At 40.0% G+C, this 20,901-nt stretch overlaps 1 protein-coding gene across 8 annotated transcripts in view; it reads right to left on the bottom strand.

Moving 5' to 3' along the window:
• The window catches only part of Bbs9 (Bardet-Biedl syndrome 9), a 321,391-nt gene that overhangs the window by 72,707 nt on the left and 227,783 nt on the right, over window positions 1–20,901 (bottom strand). For all 8 annotated transcript variants that reach the window (XM_048339489.1, XM_048339488.1, XM_048339486.1 and 5 more), the window contains one exon: window positions 6,925–7,107. In XM_048339489.1, coding sequence (XP_048195446.1) covers window positions 6,925–7,107 — 183 coding nt within the window. The remainder of the gene's footprint in view (window positions 1–6,924; window positions 7,108–20,901) is intronic.

Below are 20,901 nucleotides of genomic sequence, written 5' to 3' on the forward strand. Positions count from 1 at the left end.
GCTCCTCCTTGCTCTCTTGCCATTTGCTGGATGAAGGATCTTAGTCATCTCAGCCATTTACTAGAAAAAGGAGAAGCAGATCTGAACAGAGAGCAAAGAACTCATCCACATACCAACTCCAAATGATGTGACTACCTAGAATGCTGCATTGAGGAAGATCTGGAGGTTATATGCATTTCAATGGGAGAGAATTCACAATGGTTACAAGGTCAAATCTGCCTTGGTATACTGGTCAGCTCTCTGTCACTGTGACAGGAAATCAGCTTGCAAGGAGGGGAGACACGGAGGAAGAAATGCTCACCACAAAAGAGCCAGGAAACAGAAGAGAGGTGGGAAAGGGCCTGGGTTCTTGATGACATCACTTCCTTCCCCTAGACCCTATTTCCCAACTCTACTTCTACTGCCTCCCAACAGTGCCACAGGGGAGCAACCAAGCCTTCCAACACAGGAGTCCTTGAGCAAGATGGAGGTGCATGAAAGCCAGAAAAGTCTCTTGTTCCTGAGATTGCCTGCAGAGGATCAGCAGATCCCAGGATACCAGAAATAAGATCTACTAATACAAAAATCATGGCAGACCTACTGTCAGTATCCTACCCACTTTCAGGGGTTTATTAAAATGTGTCGACAATGAACTCATCTGATAAAACCTATTTCTTTCTATATCACTAGAGCTATGCACAAGAACTTTCTTTAGAGATGAAAATGTTCTAAATTGTGCAGTGTAGTAAACATCCATCATGTGGCTACCAAGCAGGTGAAATCTACCAGTGAAGTTCTAGTTATAACTTAATTGATTTAGATTTCAGCAAATAGATACCATATTAGACAGCAGAGAATTAGAATGCTTGCTGGAAATGTTGAAGCGAAAGCACAGAGGCTAAGATCTCAGTCTGTTTAGTTTAGTGTGCTGTGTGCCTAGAGTACTAAAAACAGTAGATGCTCAATAAATACGGAATGAATAATTAAACATGGCTTTCCAACTTTCAGCTTCTATGTATGCAGCATCATGAGAGGAAGATGCATCCATGCCACAGTTAAGCCCTCAGACTCAAACCATGAACAGAGCCCTCACAGATGCTAAGAGAGACAGTATTTTCAATACAAGTTCAAATAGGAAGATGAGTAGAAGTATGTGTTTATATTCTTCACTGAGAATTCACATACTATGCAATATCCTTGGCTGTTCATCTGAGAGACATAGACAGTATTTGTTTTAAAATTACCCTATTGAGGGCTAGTGAATTGTGTGCTTAGTACACATGTGGCCCTGGGTTGAATACCCAGCGCGCGTGCATACACACACACATACACGCATACACAAATACCCTCTCACTGATAAAATATTACTTTGGGCTAAATGACCACCAAGAGAAGTTGGTGGTGACAGTTTTAGAGTATCAATCCCACTGACTGCACAAGGCTTAAGAGCCCCTCTGGAGTACCAAGCACAACACGGAATGTTCTTAGAGCAAAGTCAACCCCACAATGCCACTGTGGCGGTTGTCAGTCTCAGCAGTGGTGAGAATGAGAAAGAATTAATAAAGAGAAATCAAAGAAAGCAATGATGACTTCTGTTCTAAACACAGTGGTATTTTAAACAAATACTGAGAGTGTAGGGCAAACAACATTACCTTTTCTTGGCAACAGTAAATTCTAAATGAACATAATGCCATTGAAGAGACTGTAGTCCAGACTCAGCTGTGGCATTGTGACACTCACCATCTAGGAGGCAACAGAGCAGTTATCGTGCAGAGCTCTAAGTATTCAATATACAAAATGAAGTCTTTCCTCCTACCTCTCCATACTTGTGGGACATCTGACCTTGAGCTGAGAGTCTCTTCTACAAACATCGTCCATATGTCCAAACTTCTTCCCACTCACACATACTCTGCCATCCACCCTCAACCCTAGCATCTAGATGACATTCAGATTCTGTGGTATCGTAATCACTTCCACATGGGATGCTGTCTGTGCATTCTGGTGAGAGACTCCTTTCTTCCTGTCTCACTCTCTTTCCAGCTGCATAGCTCATTCTCACATCTCAGTGGGATTTCTCATCACATAGCATTTATCTGTGAGGTCTCTGGGCATTGCGGAGGACTGAGAACTAGCATGTCAAAACCGCATACTGTCTGTGTCTGTCCTCAAGAATGAAAAAGGAATTCTTTTTTTTCTCAAGACATATAAGCTGTCTCAACAGTGTAAGTCCAAAGTGAATACCACAGCCTAATTAAGGATGAATAGCAGACCAGGCAGTATTAAAATGTTTTTTCTAATTCATTCTTCTCCAAATTACATTTTTATCTGGTGTCTTGTCTCATTAATGACTCCAAAAGATGGGGACTGTTCCAGAACCTACAGTGGCTCCCAAAGGCAAGTAGGGCCAAACCCTGGATTCATGATTGTCCTACCCATGCACATCTATGATGAAGCTTAATTTATAAATCAGGCATAGCAAGAGATGAACAAAAATAACTAATACAAATAGAGCAATTATAATAATATACTGTAATAAAAGTTATTTGAATATGGCTGCTCCTATTTTCTCTCTTAAGACAAATATTAGTATTTCCATATTGCAGTTGAGCATGAGATCAGGGGACCTGTGCTATCTGTGAGTGCACAGCAGCCCTGCCCTGCTTCCTCCTGCCGATGACTGTGCCATCTCTACCAGTTGCACCACAGGTCTCCTGGTTAGCACTCTGCATCTTCTCTACCCACCCTACAACTACTTACTCTGCTGTGTTCAGACTTTGCCCAGGGGCTGAGGGCATAAAAAGGAGTAGTCTTACTTCCTCAAGTGTGTCAGGGAGAGGGATAAATAACCCGGAAGAAGTAGTGCTGCTTTCCTGCCTCACCCTATGAGAAGCGTACATAATATACACAAGGGCACAAACTATTGGCAGTGGTGACTGATAGCCTTTGGTACCTCACTCTCTCCTCAGTTCAATTCCTCTCACTATGCCCCATTTCCATCCTAGAGCTAGGGAAGCTAAGAAACTGGACCACTGCATGTGAAATTGGGGACTGAGGACAGCTGAGCCCTTCTGACTACTCACTATGAGTTCATAAACCACAGCTACTGTTCATATAAGCAGAACTGCGGCACGTCTTCATTTCTTGTTTCTCTAAGGTCAAGTTTAGTTGTCACTATAGTTTTATCAGATCCTTACATCATCTGACACAGAAATGTGTATTCTAAATTTTTCCAATGTCTTCATTAGTATTTTATTTAGGTCATAAAATAGAGCTTTTTCTTTAAATTTGACTCTGAGAACAAAATTTTCAAAATCATGTTCATGACTTTTCTCACCAAAGTACAATAAATACTGTTAAAAAACATGCTTTGCGCTATTCTTGAGCTGAAGGGCTCAGGGACAGCATCCAGGCCCAGAATTCAAGCCCCATGACCAAAAAAAAAAAAAAAAAAAAAAAAAAAAAGAATAGAAATTTAAAAATACATGTATATTCCTTGAAATTTTTTCAGTATCATTGAATTGCTTATCATGTTGAGACAATGTCTTATGAGTCTCTTAAATAGTTTCACCATTTTTTTTTTTATTTTTTATTTTGGCCAGTCCTGGGGCTTGGACTCAGGGCCTGAGCACTGTCCCTGGCTTCTTTTTGCTCAAGGCTAGCACTCTGCCACTTGAGCCACAGTGCCACTTCTGGCCATTTTCTGTATATGTGGTGCTGGGGAATTGAACCCTGGGCCTCATGTATTCGAGGCAAGCGCTCTTGCCACTAGGCCATATCCCCAGCCCAGTTTCACCATTTTTTTTTAATACGATAAAGTAAGAAACATTTTGGGGGACTTGAAAAGTAGGGGGTGCTCAATAAAAAGTTCAGAATCTGTGATTCAGAATCACAAATGTTTTATAAATGCATTTCTGACCATGTTTCACTTAGTTTTGTCTGGATAACAAAATTAATTGATATTGAACTGTGTGCCCACATAATAATAAATAGAGAGCTATTTTAATTAGGTGACCATGGGGGCATGCTTAAAATTAAGTATCCTACTTTGCATGAAATTTAAAATAAATACTATTTGAAGTCACAAACTTCACAGAAATTATGTATCTAGCTGTATTCTTTTAGACCTAATAAATGATAGGTATTTAAGATACTTGTTGAAAGGAGTGACATTGATCAAGATACATTATATACATAAGTGCTCTGTTAAATGACAACTACTTAAAGATAATAAAAGACATATACATATACAAGAAAAAAAAACATGCTTTGGAAGCAGACAGACCTGGGTTCAAGTCCTGCCACTAGTCTCAGAAAAGTAGTTCATCATCAACATGGAGCTACAAATAGCCCCAAGTTTAAGACTGAACAAGATAATTCGTAGGAAATAATGCCTGACAAGTACTTGAAAAATGTCCACTTTAACACTGTGATGTTTTATACAATGTTCCCATGTCTACATTTAAAAATGATTTTGAAACAACTCATTCCCTGCAACTGGTTTCCTTCAGTACAAAACACTAATTCACGGAAATAAAAGCACACAAAGGTCACCTATAATGGTATCTAGGGGTCACACATGCTTTAGGATTCAAAGGATAAACACAGTTTTAGTTAAATAATGCCTTGTGAATAGCACCCTCATTTTCCCCTTTTTATTCAAAACTGTCTAATTAGGGTTGAGGGTATAGGAGCTGTTGAACTATTACAAGGAACTCTATAATGGCAAGGAGCCATGCCTGTCAGTTTTACCAAGGCTATCTCACTTCCTTTTGACCTTCAAAGCGACAAGTTTAAGGACACTGGGCGAATTAAAATGGGTGATTGTTTTCTCTGGAAGAAAAGGAAAGGATTAGCCAAGTTGAAGGCTTATGCCATTGCTTAGGCACTGACTGCTTCCCTGGCTTTGAAGTGATTGAAGACCATATTAAAACCTGGTGGATACCACATAAGAATGGACTATTACCTATTCTAAATGCAGCTCTAGAAAGATAAAAAGGCCTTCGAATAACACTTTTAGTATGGTTTGGAGGAAAGGAAAAAAGCATTTTTAAAGAAGAAAGTCTACTCTGTCCTTCAGTAGTTTCAGGGATTCAGGTCTGATGTTGAGGTCCTTAATCCATTTTGAGTTGATCTTGGTGCATGGTGATGGGCTAGGGTCTAACTTTTGAGTTTTTTAGATGTGGCTGCCCAGTTTTCCCAGCACCAGTAGTTGGAAGAGGCTATGTTTTTTCCATTGTATGTCTTTAGCTCCTTTGTCGAATATCAGCTGACTGTAAGAATGTGGCTTTATTTCTGGGTCTTCTATTCTATTCCATTGGTCTTCAGGTCTGTTTTTATACCAATACCAGGCTGTTTTTGTTATGATGGCTCCATAATAGAGCTTAAGGTCTGGTATTGTGATTCCTCCTGCGCTGCTTCTTTTGCCTAGAATTGTTTTGGCTATTCTAGGTGTTTTGCTGTTCCATATGAAGTTATGGGTCGTTTTCTCTATTTCAGTGAAGAATGTAGCTGGGATCTTGATGGGGATTGCATTAGGAGACACGCTAGAACTTATAGGCACAGGTAGGAACTTCCTGAATATAGTCCCAGGGGCACAACAGATAGGGGAGAGACTTGACAAATGGGACTACTATAAAATAAAGTCTCTAAACAGCAAAAGACACAGCCACCAAACTAGAAAGACAGCCAACCATATGGGAAAGGATCTTCACCAGCACAGCAACAAAGGCCTAATATCCGTCATCTACAGAGAACTCAAAAAACTAACCCCCTCCAAACCCAGTAAACCAATTATTAAATGGGCAAAGGAGCTAAAGAGAGACTTCACAGGAGAAGAGATAAAAATGGCAAAGAAACATATGAGGAAATGTTCAACATCCCTGGTAGTAAAGGAAATGCAAATAAAAACAACCCTGAGATACCACCTCACTCCAGTTAGAATGGCCTATACTCTGAACTCAGGCAACAACAAATGCTGGAGGGGTGCGGGGGAAAAAGGAACCTTTCTCCACTGTTGGTTCGAGTGCAAATTAGTACAACCACTTTGGAGATCAGTATGGAGGTTCCTCAAAAAGCTCAGCATAAACATACCCTATGACCCAGCCATACCACTCCTAGACATCTATCCTGAACAACAGATCTCAGGATATCATAAAGACATCTGCATATCCATGTTTATCACTGTACAATTCACAATAGCCAAAATATGGAAACAACCCAGATGCCCCACTACAGATGAATGGATATAAAAAATGTGGTACCTATACATAATGGGATACTACATAGCGATTAGAAATGAAAAAATATTGGTATCCGCAGGGAAATGGTCAGAACTTGAACAAATAATGTTGAGCAAGACAAGCCAAGAAAACAGAGAACAAAGGGGCATGGTCTCCTTGATATATGACTGTTAGGGTGAGGGTGGGGGGACAGTAGAGACCAGGTCTGCGAAACAAAAAACTTCTTTTCAAATGGTATTTCCACAGGTTTGGGTCAGCGACCTTACATTATGTATAAGCAAAAACAACTCCAAGAGAAGGACACAGGAGGATTCTATTGTTGACGTTACATTTAAAGTTCTAGGTGAATTTCCTTTGGCGTATGCTACGTGGATGCTGTATATGATTTTGGTACACTGGGTATTTTATATATGCCTACCGGATCTAGGGAAGGGAAAAAAAAACGAGGGTGTAAGATATCACAAGAAATGTATTCACTGCCAAACGGCCAGAAGTGGCGCTGTGGCTCAAGTGGCAGAGTGCTAGCCTTGAGCAAAAGGAAGCCAGGGACAGTGCTCAGGCCCTGAGTTCAGAGCCCAGGACTGGCGAAAATAATAATAATAATAATAATAATAATACATTTAAAAAAAAGAAGAAAGTCTAACCCCCATATCCTGCTTGGATACCTCTCCCCACCCCCATTCCCACCCCATTGCATGGTCCTCACCAATTCTTGTGTGTCTTCTTGTAGTGGCAGAAATGCAGCTTCCAGAATAGCAATCTGTTCGGCACTCAGCTTCTGCCACAGCCCAATCAGCAGGATCACCAGATGGGTGGCACTCTTTAGTCTAGCGAATGACTGCAACAGATTGTCCTGGTTTTCCTCAACTGTATCTGCTAGAGCGATTACCTGCCAAAATTACAAGCTTTGGTTAGGGATAATTTCACAATTCTTGAGCCTTCAACAAATTATGCTTGGCACACTTCTGTTTTGTTTTTTTTTTTTAAACAACTTGATGAACTCTGTCTTTCACAAACACCAGCTATGTTGAATAATAAATGAATTATCATTCATCTGCCCACTTCCTTCTTTTAAAAAAATGTCTGAAGTAATTTCAAAGCCACATGACCAGGGGATGAGAATATCTACAGACTCAGCTTAATGGGGACATTGTTCTGTATCTGCTTCACCATTGGTTGACCTTCTTCAATAGGTGGTAATATAAATAACTCCTAATTAAGCTCATACATTCTTTACTATTGGCCATGTAGAATGATCAATCAAAATACACATTTGCTTTGTGGTTTAAAATAACTTTATTATACCTTTTCTAGAAAATTATTTTCTCCATCTGATAATTGTCTTTACATTTCTTTAATATATCTAAAAAGTAGGTAATATTAAAACATTTGACCAGTTAAATAATGTCATATTTAACACAAATGTCAGGTACCAGTCCATAGGGACCTGGGGGGGAAAATGCTCAGACTGTGTTGGCTTTACAATGCCAAACCTATTTAGGATAAAAATTGGCAGGAGTGAATAGAATTTGCTTTTCTTTTTAAAAAATCTTTTTGAATAATTCTGTGGAAAAAGGAACTAAAGCAACAATTGGATGGAACAACGAAGCTGCCCATTGGTGTGTTACTTTATTTTAATGTCTTGGTGAATTCTGTGCTCATTAAAAGTAATGAACTGATGGGGGGCATGAGGGACAAGGCAACAAACAGTACAAGAAATGTATCCAATGCCCAACGTATGATACTGTAACCACTCTGTACGTCAGTTTGATAATAAAAAATTTGTGAAAGAAAAAAAAAAAAGTAATGAACTGATGGCCCTAGAGGCCCAAGGAGTCTGACAGAGCCTAGAACAGAGAAGAGCAAGAGCCAGGGCAACAAGCTTCTTCTTCTAAGCAGCTTCCAGCTGAGAGACCAGAGCTCAGATGAGATTCAGAGCTGGTATAGGAGATCCACTTGGTGATATTTCATGGCTTATTGACAATGGCCCAAAGCCCTTGTTAAAAAGTCATCGTTCAAATGAGTAGTGGCTACAGCTGTGTGATCCCTGGACTTCCATGTGGGGAGAGGGACTGTAAAGGGACTGTCCTTAGACTGCCGGGAAGACACTGTAAAAGACGTATGAGTTAGGGAACGGTCTTCACCCAACATTCTGTGCAGACCAGACTCTTTGGTCCTGGCTACGCAAGTTATAAAAGGCAGTCACAGCTCACATGTAGTCTCCAGGGTACCAGGGGAGTTTGAACCAGGACCAACACCACAAGAAGTGCTTTTTCACTATCAGCCTAGTACTGTGCTTTCTACTCACAGGGGCTCTTACAACACACAAGAATCTTGTAATTTGTTGGAAAGAGGACATACATACACAACCAATTAGTGGGAAGAAACATTACTCTAATAATGTCCAAATTGTGCAGAACAGAAAGTAAGTGTGAAAAACGTTAGCAAAGGATGGATTACTGTGGGCCAGAGTTAATATCCCCGGGGCGTCTTTTACTCCAATGGGGTTTGGAATTCAACCCTTCCCATTACTATAAGAAGTCCCCTCAAAGAGACAGGAGCAGCCACTTTCCTTAAACCAAAACATTTGGATTACAACCAACTTCTGCTAAAGGCTGAGTTTATATTCTTTCTCTTCCTGTGACTGTTAACAATTACACCCCATTGTGGGGGCTATAATATTGACACAGATGCTTATCATCCAAAAGCCTAGCTCACGCAAAGATCAAAGTCATAAACACCTAGTGAGTGCCAGGTATGTGCACGAATTTTCAGGAAGCACTCTGGGGGATTCAAGGGATACCATCGAATCGCTACCTTCAAAGCGTGGCTCACAACAGAGAAAGGAAAGCAGGCCAAGGAGGCAAACTGTAACCAAGACACTCCAGATTCTACAAGAGAATCCCAATACACTAGAACTATTATTGTAATGAAAATCTCTCCAATTAATTAATGTGTATGCCCCACACAAAGGAGTATCTATCTTTGAGCCTCACATCTCGACATTTTAATTGGACTTTGAGGCTCAGGTAACGGAAGGAATCCACCAGGACTGTATACATGGTGCGCATGCTGTGGCTTAAGTATGGCTTAATGTGCTGCTGCCTCTCTCCTGCAATTCTTAGTAACTTTATTTTTAAGCTTGTGTTTTGTAATTGAAGTCGATGTGTCAGTGGAGCACACATGTGAGCAGGAATGATATATTCCCTCATTTATATGAGTTAAATGCTCTTATGCTTGCATTTAAAACTGGCACTAGCAATATAAAATTACTGATGATATTCATGCTAATAACGTAAAATGTTTTTCCTTACTTGGAAAGATGTTAAATAGGAAATGTAAAAAGATCATTGGAAATTGTAAAAAAAAAAAAAGAGGCCACTGAAAAAAGGAAGAGGTTTTCTATTTTGGTAGCTGTTTTAACAGCCCTTTCTTCCTGCTTTTTAAAGGACTTTCTCATTTTCATTTCACACTGCACCCACAAATTAAGTAGGCATCCTGACTGTACACATTGTAAATGAGAAAATGGGATTTCAACTTGGGAATCTATCTCGTTGTGAGTCCTCTGGAGCTGCAGGCATGCCTAGGTTCAGAGGTGGGCATACTATCACAGCTGAGTGTGGAAAGCTCTAAAACAGGGAAGGGAAGGAGAGGGGAGGGAGAAAAATGAATAGTGGGAAGGAGAAGGCTGGCTGACTTGTTCAGCTACTCCCTACTCAGAACAAAGAACCTACTGTTCAACTTTCAGGAATCTCACAAGCCAATTGTTAAGACATCCATTACTAAAAATTAGATTGCATGAACTTAAAAACTAAATGAATTATATTAAAAATGAAGGCAATAACCACTCAGAACTCATCACTTCCATGAATATGTAGGCTTTCAGGATATTTGATATTTATGCCTACTGTGTCTGTTTTGTGAACACTGCAATGGTGGTCTATTGCCATTTCTGCCCAAGTCCACATTCAGAGACTTCACATAGCCTGAAATCAGCCACTGGAAGATTTTACAACATGGAACTCAATGTCAGAGCCTGCCTTCCTGGCTGGCCTGACCACAGAGCCTTTGTTAACTTTGTCAGCATACTACTTAGAAGAGGAGCCAACAAAATGCCTCCAGAAGTGCAGATATTGAGCAAAGTGGCTTTGAAAGGCAAGCATACAACTTGAGCAAATCAGAAAAATAAAGGCTGCTTACTGGAGAAGGGGAAGCATTCCAGTTTGGGAATAGAAAAGGTACTTGGTTGAAGTGAGAACAGAAGTTGGCCCACTTCTGTGGAGAGGCAAAATGTCAAGGTGAATGAAGGGCAGACACTTAACTGCGGGTACCAGGGAGCCAGAGTGTGGTATGTTGCTGTTACCTGACGGAGCTGTACTCCGTGGCAACCAGATCCCAACAAGTGTTTGGTATATCTGCTGGAATGTCCATGAAGCCTCTATGCACATTTCCAGCTGCCACTAAGTATACAAGCATGTCAGTTCCCAGACCCACACAACTTTCTGAACACAGCTAGGATGGAAGATCAGCCTGGTGAGAGAGATAGCAGCACAGCCACAGGCGTGTTCCTGAGCATGGCCCCAAATCCACTGATCCAGGAGAAGCATCATCTCTTGGAGTTCCAGTCTCAGTGGATATATTTCTGTACCATTGTGAAAACACACTACTATCCCCAAATGGACATAAAAATTGGAAAGACATGGAATAAACAACTCCTTATGTAAATTACTCCCGAGGAAAAGCCAGCTGACCTACTGGCCAGCATGAAATACTAACCAGATCCCTATGCTCTCAGTTTAGTTTCACATGTAACAGCCAAGTTTACTTTCTTCTCTACAAAAGCCAAATGAATTTAGCAGAATTAGCAGAGTAAAAAGAGCTCGAAAAACTAGACCCATCAAGACGCAGATCTAGGTGACCTCGGCCTATAAGACGTCACAGCTCACCTGAAATTGAGAGAATCGAGGCCAAGCAGCTGCTAGGGCTCAAATCTAGGGGCTCATCGCTAGCGGAGTAAGCTGTGTGTTCCCTGGTGTTCAATAGCTACAGAAAGGAAGGGCTGTAGGAAACGATAAATGCTAACGACTTCAAGCACAGTGTGTTGATGGCCTTTGTTTTGTTTTTCCAAATTGAAGGTTTCCAAATAAAATGGAGACCCCAAAGGACATCTCTGTCCAATTGCCATCTCAGTTGATGCCAAAGTAATGAGGCAGAGGCCCAGGGAGCTGCTTGAGGAAAACTCTCAACTCATAAAGTGAGTGTGAAATTAATCCCAAATACTTCCAGCTGCCAAGATAGGCTCTAAAATTGGTTACAGGAAAGCAGCAGCAACACAAGTAGACATGAATCATTCTATGGGAGCATGGACATGTCCAATTTCTCCACCTAAACATACCAGCAGCCTCCAATCCAATGGGTGGCACCCAGAAATGCACTACACTGCTGGTCAGGCACCGTTTACCAAGGGCTGAGCTTGAGCCAGGAGCTGTACTCAGGCAAAGGCCTACACAGATTACCATTCTGTCCTCTCGACAGCCCTCCAAACAGGAACTGTGTACTCCCTCCAGCCCCTCCTCCTACTGAGGAAAGAAACCCAAGTGTAGGCCATTTTGCATACTGGCTGTGGTCATGCAGAAGGACAGAGAAATACCAGAGATCAGTCTTGTCTTCTGATCTCACACCAATTTCCCTTTCTTCTTTATGAACAGAATGTACCCAATATACTCAGGTGGTGTCATTAAACCACCTGCTGGATTTTTACCTTGATGATCACAAGTTTTCAGAGCTTTTAACATGAGACCACAATTGTAGCTGGCTGGTTTCTGCTTGTATAGCTTCAAGTCACAGTAGAAAGGAAAGTGGCTACACTGAAGGATCAGAAGGTAAGATACTAAATATTTTTCTCTTACAAATGGAATTTCCTAAGAGGCAGATCCTATTATCCCTCATCTTAAAAATAAGGAAAGAGAATCTTAGAAAGGGTCAAACAGAGAGCATTGGTAGAGCCAGAACTCATTCTAAAGCAATCTGACTCAAAGAATGTCATCGTGAGCACAACCCCACACATCAGCCTCATCCTTGTATTGGGCAATACGTGGAACAAATTCTATTGGCTCCCCAGTGGGAAGGTTCAGCTTGCTGACCTTCCAATACCTCATATGAATCTGGATGAACTTATTTTAATAAAAGGCAAGCTCTTATGATATGGATGATTAATGTGTCCCCTTGAGAAGAAACAACAGACACACTAAGGGAAAGGGCTTCCCATCCTGGCTTTACTACTGAGCAACTTTATGTTCATGTTCAATTTTCTTCCCTTTCTGGCTCTAGTTACATCATCTTTAGATGTGAAAAACATGGTCACAAGCATCCAACAACTCTATGTATCTGATTCAAATCACTTTAAGTTCATTTTGGATGATATGTTGTTTTGAACTATTCAAACTACTTCTCTGTTGCATACATACATTAGACTTCTTGCTTAATGATTCTTGACTTGGAATTTTGAATCTATAAAAGAACAGTAAGAACACTTTTCTTTGGTTAATTCTTAAGATTATGAGAATTCAATGAGTGTTAAAAATAGACAATAACATGCGTTGGCAAGGATGTGGAGAAATTATTAGAAGGAATGTATAGTCACCGTGTGAGACAGCCTGGCAGTTCCTCAAAACACTAAACTCAGTTACTATATGATCCAGCAATTCTACTTCTAGGTCTATGCCAAGAAGAAATTAAAATATATGCCCACTCAAAATACGGTTCAAGAGCTGTGTTAGTTGTTAGTGTAACAATAAACTGAGATGATCAATTTATAAAGAGAAAAGCTTTACTTAGGCTCATAGTTTTGGAAGTGTAAGTCCACGATCTGTTGGCACCGTTGGCTTTGAGCTTGTGGTGGCACATTTCTTGGTACTGCAAAAACATTTACCATATCATTGGGAATCAGAACAAGGAGGAGGAAAAGCATGCCTCTTCAGTGACCTGAAGACTTCCCAGTTGGCCCTGCCTCTTAAGTTCCTACCAGTTCCCCAAAGCACCAAGTCAGGGGTCAAGCCTCTAACACCTGGGCCTTTGAGGAACTCTCAAAACCCAAGCTCTAGCATGAACATTTATAGAAGCATTATTTATAATGGCATAAAGTGAAAACAACTCAAATGTCGACCAGCTGATAAGTGGATGAGCAGAATGCAGCACATCCATACACTGAAGTGTGTGGGGCTCACATATGCTAGACATGGAAGAATCTTAAAACACAGTGCAGAGTGAAAGCAACTCATTACAAAGGACCATATGTTGTATGATCCCAGTCATGTGAAAGCCCAGAACAGGCGAGTCCATAAACATAGGAAGTAGATTACTAGCTGTTTTGCTTAGGGCTGGGATTGGGTAGTGGGCAGGAGAAAATGAGAAGTGACAGCTAATGACTGAAGTATTTAGGGAAGATGAGATGTTATAAAATTAACTGTGGTAATGGCACAACCTTGTGAATATAATAAAAATTAGTGAATTATACATCTTCAAAGAATGAATTTATAAGTTATTTCACAATAAAGCTATTAAGAGACATTAAAAATTACTTTGACGGTCATACAACGAACAAAGGCCTCATATCTAAAATATATGGAGAACTAAAAAAAATTAAATTCCTCCAAAACAAAACCACAAAGAACCAACAGCCCCCTCAACAAGTGGGCTAAATACTTAAAAAGAGACTTCTCTGATGAGGAAATGAGAATGGCCAAGAGACATATGAAAAAGTACTCTACATCATTGGCCATAAAAGAAATGCAAATCAAAACAACATTGAGATTCCACCTCACCCCAATAAGAATGTACTTTATCAAGAAAACTAACAATAATAAATGTTGGAGGGGATGTGGCCAAAGGGGAACCCTACTTCATTGTTGGTAGGAATGTAAACTGGTTCAGCCACTCTGGAAAACGGTATGGAGATTCCTCAGAAGGCTAAATGTAGAGCTCCCCTATGACCCAGCAGCCCCACTTTTGGGCATCTACCCAAAAGACCACAAACAAGAACACACTAAAGACCAGCAAAACAATATTCATCGCAGCACAATTTGTCATAGCTAAAATATGGAACCAAGCCAAATGCCCCTCAGTAGACAAATGGATCAGGTACAAATGTGGTACAAATACACAATGGAATTTTATGCCTCTATCAGAAAGAATGACATTGCCCCATTTGTAAAGAAATGGAAGGACTTGGAAAAAATTATGCTAAGTGAAGTGAGCCAGACCCAAAGAAACATGGACTCTATGGTCTCCCTCATAGGGAATAATTAGCACAGGTTTAGGCTAGTCACAGCAGAGGATCACAAGAGCCCAATAGCTATGCCCTTATGAATGCATAAGATGATGCTAAGTGAAATGAACTCCATGTTATGGAAAAGAGTGTTATGTCACTGTTGTAATTACTTTCAACATGCCATGTGAAACCACAGCTTCTATTGTTGATGATCCTCTTGTATCCCCTTCCTGTGGTTGTACCTGTACTATCACTATATATTATCTGAGTACAGTGGAAACTGTATATACTGGTATTAGAACTAGGAAAGTGAAAGGGAATATCAAAATCGAGAGACAAAGGATAAAAAGACAAACGACTACAAAAGCAATACTTGCAAAACCATTTGGTGTAAACCAACTGACCAACTCATGGGGGGAGAGGGAAAGGGGGAGGGGGAGGGGAGGACTGAGGGAGGAGGTAACAAACAGTACAAGAAATGTACCTAAGGCCTACCATGTGAAACTGTAACCTCTCTGTACATCACTTTGACAATAAATAGAAAAAAATTCACATACATGTGAAAATAAAAAAATTACTTTGAAAGTGTAATTCATGGAATATAAATAAATATAGCACTTTCACCTAGGCAACAACTTTAATATATCAATAGCTATCGCACACTGTGACTGAGACTTGGTAACATTCAAAAATGACTAGTCGTGTGATGGTAGAATTCAGTCAGCTCTAAGTATGAACACTGCAATGCTAGATATGGGTGTCCAACCTCTGACTAGTTGCTCTACCTCCATCAGACTTAGTTTTCTCACTTACATAGTAATACTCCATAAAGCTGGCCAACATTTCTCCTATTAATTTCTAATTCATTTGGCCCTGCTTTCTACTTCTTAATACTTACCATATCGTTTAGAATCCTCTCAAATTAGTTACAATAGGTGAATCCTGCTTTTTATTAAACTAATAATGACATTCACAAAGGAGGACCCCTCTGTTGACACTTGAGGTACACTACCAAGTAACCTCTCCAAAACTGAGGTGATTGCCACTCTCCTTTCCATACCTCTCCTTCTGTAGTCACTCAGTGAGACAGTGCTTATAGCTAAGTTTCATCAAGATTTATTAGAGTATCAAACAGATGACTAAAAGCTATATAAGTTACACATACAGGTTTCCATTGGCACCTCCATTAAAACACGCACTCCAACGCAGATTCTACTGGCATGACTTTTCTCTAGCAATCCACTGAGGCCTCTTACTCAGGGAGCTCTTTATACATTATTGGAAATGCTGAAAAATTGGGTGATCTGACTGTTTCTAAAAGGAAGAAGGAAAGTAAAACTCATGCTCAAAAATCCCAGAAAATGTCAGCATAAAAAAGAGCAATTGATACGCCCCCCCCCAAAATATACACAGTGTCCAGTGCCCAAATACACAGTGGATGTCCACAAATGCTAGATGGACTGATGAACCCCAAAGTTGGTTACATACCAAGTTGTCTTTCAAATCCTCAAGCTCCCAATCTGAGTGTAACCCAAATGATGTCATATGGAAACAAAACACCTACTTCAGCACATCTGCAATTTACTTAGAACCAACTGCTCCAGTTTACCTTCAGCCAGAGCTGCCTAATTGCAAACACTAGTGACTGCTGAAGAGAATGTCTCCTTCTAATGGCAGCCCACAGATCCTCTTGCAGTCTAGGAGAGGTGTGGGAGCTGGCAGGAAACAGGGCAAGCTTCCCTCTCAGTGGCACTATTTGTGATGACATTTATTTCTGACTCCAACATGGCAATATGGAAAAGGAAAAAGGTTACGCAGGCTAAACCTTTGCTTTGGTTGGAAAGATCTAATGTGTACCCAAAAGAATAGTTATTTTCCCATAAGAAGAATGAAAGGAGGCTCACAAGGGAGAGAGAAAGGGCATGGAGTGGTTTAAATGCCAGACCCACATATCAAAAGAGATTTGGGTAGCAAACGTACAGCTATTTACTACTTGTGTGCATTCATTACCTATATCCTGAGTTCTTGCTAGATAAAAGAGAACCCTAGGTTTTTATTCTGAAGGTGTTATAACAATCTAGTTCTTAGCATTTTGGGGTACCATGTTAATTCATATAAACAGGATAGGAGCTGGATACCATTCTACTGCACCTACAACAGAGAGAGTGCCTGACATTTCCCTTCAACATGAATTCAGCTTAAATTTTTCACATGGCACCATGTTTGGTAGCTATTAAGAAAACAGACAAATGTGCACTCACTAAAAAGCTTTCGTCACACAACTTGCACCTTCACAGGTAAACTGCCCAAGGCTGTCATGACCAGGAATGACCATGTGACTTACAAATCCGTCATGGAGGGTTTTCTGGCCTGAGACTAGAATTTTCTCTCATACCAATGTACACTTTTAAATGCCTTGAGAATTCACATAAAACTTGTTTTAGAAAAACAAATTATTCCTGAGAAATTTCTTTACATTATACTGTAGCACCATTTTTTTTCTTTTTAAATGATCTGTCAGAAGAATATAAAAAGGTAGGCAGTGTAGGGGTATAGATTTTGGCTGGGACTTTAAAAACGTATACCACTGATACATAAAAATGTTAAATGAGAGAGACAATAAATCATTTACAAGTGACACTGAGACAAATCTTGCTATTTCTGCAAAGTTTATTCACCAAATAGACATGTAACTTAATCATCTGAAAGGAAACTAACTCTAAGACCTGGCTACTATGGAGCTAAAAATACAACTGATCTCAAGCCTGATTAGCTTTTTGCCTCCTCCACCCCTGGCTGACCAAATTTTTACCTCTTTCCATAAAACTATCTACCTATAGCCAAGTGAAACCTAAATTTAAAAAAAATAATAATTAATGAAGTCAAGTTGTAAAAGAAGAATGGAAGTTCTCTGGCCCAGTTACTCACTGAATAGACTGCTGTTAAAACTGGAATCCACAGTGGGCAATGTCAGAGCTTGCTTTATAGGCCCTGGAGACGGCCGCAGCTATCACTCTCCAGAAACAACATTGACAGGCAGACTTGTGACTGCAGAACCACCCACGTGGTCTCCAGTGCCATCTCCAGTGAAGGCAAACGTGACAGCAGGACAGTTGGCTTGTGTCCTTAGCACCTTCTTTTACCTAAGGCAATCTGCTAGGACATGTGATTACATGTGATTGATTATGGCAAGCTGATGACGCACCTAAGACAACAAAAAATGCTGCCTGGATCCCCAGCTGTGCTGGAACCCCAGCTGTGCTGATGTATTACTGATCATGTTCTTGGCTCCAGAGTTTCAGCCGTAAAAGCACATTTTCACAATAAAGTGGAAGTACTGTTTTGCTTTTCCTGTGAACGTCTTCTACAGCTTCTGGTTGTTTTCAGTGTCTATTTCTGTTGAATTACAAGTATTCTCTGTTTTGGCTTTTTTTAGATAAAAGACACAGTGATATCACTGCCATCTGGAAGGACTTTGGCAGGACATGTATGGCCTCCATGGCTAGACCACAGGGACATGGCGTCAGTCAGGTTGAGTTAATATCCACAAAAGGCAAACAAGCTCTCTCCACCAACAGACTTCCTGGGGTGTGTCCTTCTTTAAATGAACTCACGTCTGATGTCTAAATGGTTGTTTGAGGAAAGCACTGGAATCCTACATTTACTTCTCACCATCTTCCGTCTGCATTTGTGCTACCTGCCTGGCCCTGCAGTCACCTAAGTTCATAGCCCCTGAGGTAATCAGAAACTTCAGGTAGTGGTGCTGTGGAGAAACTTCGAACATTTAACAAACAAACAAAAATAGTTATCCTACCCAATGTCAGTCCTCATCCCCTTGGCTGTCCCTGAGAGGCCGGCTCTCACATTTTCATAAAGACCCCATCATGCTCCTCCATACTTCCCATAGGCCTACCACACGCATGCTTGACCCTGACTTCTAAAACAACTTTACTTATTTTAAAAATATAATTCCACTCTCTTATTTTTCCCTTAATGAAAACCCTATCCATAAAGTGCATTTCTTATGAGTAGAAGCTAAGATTTACTCTGAGGAAAAATAACATATATGTTCATTCACTCTATTCAACAAATATTAACCAAGAGTGAGGCTCTCCATGGATCTTAATTAAGGAAGAAATGGCTCAGGGCAACTGAATGAGTACATGTAATAAGACAGTAAACCTTTCATAGATACAGAATAATTTTAAAGACTATCTTGTAAGTGATCCTGAACTTGCCAAAAAGAGAGAGTTAAATAAACTTCTAATACAGAACATATTTAAATATTTTTAAAGGGGACCCAACATAGTTGGAGCCCTGGAACCAACATTCTAATTTATGGTCTTTCTGTTAAAATATACAGATTTAAAAAAAATCTGGCAGAAAAACAAAAAGGAAACAACAACAACAAAAAGAATAAAATCTTGTTATGCCTCAGCAGAGAAAAAAGTACAAACACAAGCAAGTAAATATGTTATGTACAAAAGTGAGATCTTTTCTGGAAATGTTTGAACTTGGGTTTGACTGGATGAGAGATCCTGCTAACCCCAATTTTTCTTCCTTTTAAACAGCTGAAGTAGGATCCATGAAGGTAGGGTCATCTAATAAGAGGTGAGAGTTATAAGTCAGTTTAACAGCTCACTTTCTATCAAGCTAAACCAATCACACCTATAAGTTCCATTGAAATCCTCTACTACAGTCCATTTTCTAGATATCTGGACCAAATGCACAGAATAACAAAAAAGATTATCATCTTATCAGTTACTAACTCACATGTGCTATTTTGTTTGAATTATTGATGTGAGTTGGACAAAAGAACAGCTGGCACAGAAGCATGCAGAGAAGTGTGAGCTCCAACGAGAAGGCTGCCTGGCTCCATCACACATCCATTCATGTCTACCAGGATACTTCAGTTTCGCTTGTGAGCCCTTAGCTCATACTCCCTCCGTTCAGCTCTCGAGTCTTATCCTGTAGCCATCATTTTAATTCCACTAAGAACACCTTAGCAATATTCAGAAAGCTAGGGTTCTGTGATTAAAAAGCAATACTGTAAAAGATTACACAGGTCACTGGGGATTGCTCTCCATGAGACTTCCAGGATGTCTGAAATCCATTCTGGCAGGAATTTGAGAATTATAAGTTGAGCAGTCTCAACTTAGTTTACAGATGTTCCGGATATTTAGATTCTTTCTCTGGTTTTCTAACTGTCATTGCCTGAACAGAGACTAGGAAGGTCTTGATCACCAACACAATTTTGGTAACTTATTAAATATTCAAGTTTCCCTCCACTTTCTGGAGAAAACTCAGAGCCAATTTCAGCAACAAATAGTTAACATTAGATCCACTAAAAGAAGAAGAAACCGATCTCTAAACCAGACTTCTACTAGTTTACTCCTCTCAATTAAATTTATTTCTTTCCAGAAGAAAACTCTTATTACAAAGATCCACCAACAAAGTTTTCCATAAAATTTTAGGTTAACAGTTGTTGAAAAGCTGCCACTATAGAAATTCCAAGTGGTTATTTTGATTTTAAGACAGTTAGCCTGAGGTCACAGACACATATCTGTTACCAATCACTAGTGAGGTTCCACTACAGACCAAGCAAGCTCCATTTCCTAATATGAAAACTACTTTTGTAGCAATTTGGTAATTTCTTTTCCTCTAGAGAAAAATAAAATCTAAAATTAATGAGCCTGGGAGGAGATGAGTTTGGCAATCATAATTAGGGTTAGATCACAAGACAAATGTCTTTACTCTCTAGGGTCTTTGAAAACAAGGACAATGTCCTTCTTTGCAGAAAATGTACTACAGATATTCAATACAGTTACCTGGCTTCAACTGGCCACATTTGAAAAGATCTTCAAATCGTCTAAGCCAAGCTCTTTATTTTTTAATGCAAAAAATAAAATTAGCTCTCTACAATCTGGATAGGTTTGATGACTTGCCTAAAACCACACATAGTTTAGTACTATACCCAAAGTGATTCTTCCATATGCAAATCTTTAAGGATCTTACCTATACTATCTCATTAAGTATTTACAATTTTATAAGTAGAAAGAACATCTAAACCTGAGGACAGGTTAGAAAGGGTAGGGAATCTAAAACATCAGGCCCCAGCCTCTTATTTCCATTGCCCACAGCCCTCTCTCCCTACAAGGCAGAAGTGTGCAGGTAGACATGAGGCACAGAAGATGTAGAATAAGAAGGCATTGGCAGGAGGGGCTATGGCAGGTGCTGGAGACAGAACTGGTGGCTGGGAGCAGTTATCTCTCCACAAACCAGAACCATGATATAGCTCAGTCTGGACTTTCTGTTATGTCTGAAGATTCACTGTAAACATTTTATATTTTACAAAGCTGATTTGTATATAGTCCACAGAAGTCCATCACATTCTCACATTGTTGATGGTTTTCC

The sequence above is a fragment of the Perognathus longimembris genome, chromosome 2, assembly GCF_023159225.1.
Source record: "Perognathus longimembris pacificus isolate PPM17 chromosome 2, ASM2315922v1, whole genome shotgun sequence".
NCBI classification, from domain to species: Eukaryota; Metazoa; Chordata; class Mammalia; order Rodentia; family Heteromyidae; genus Perognathus; species Perognathus longimembris.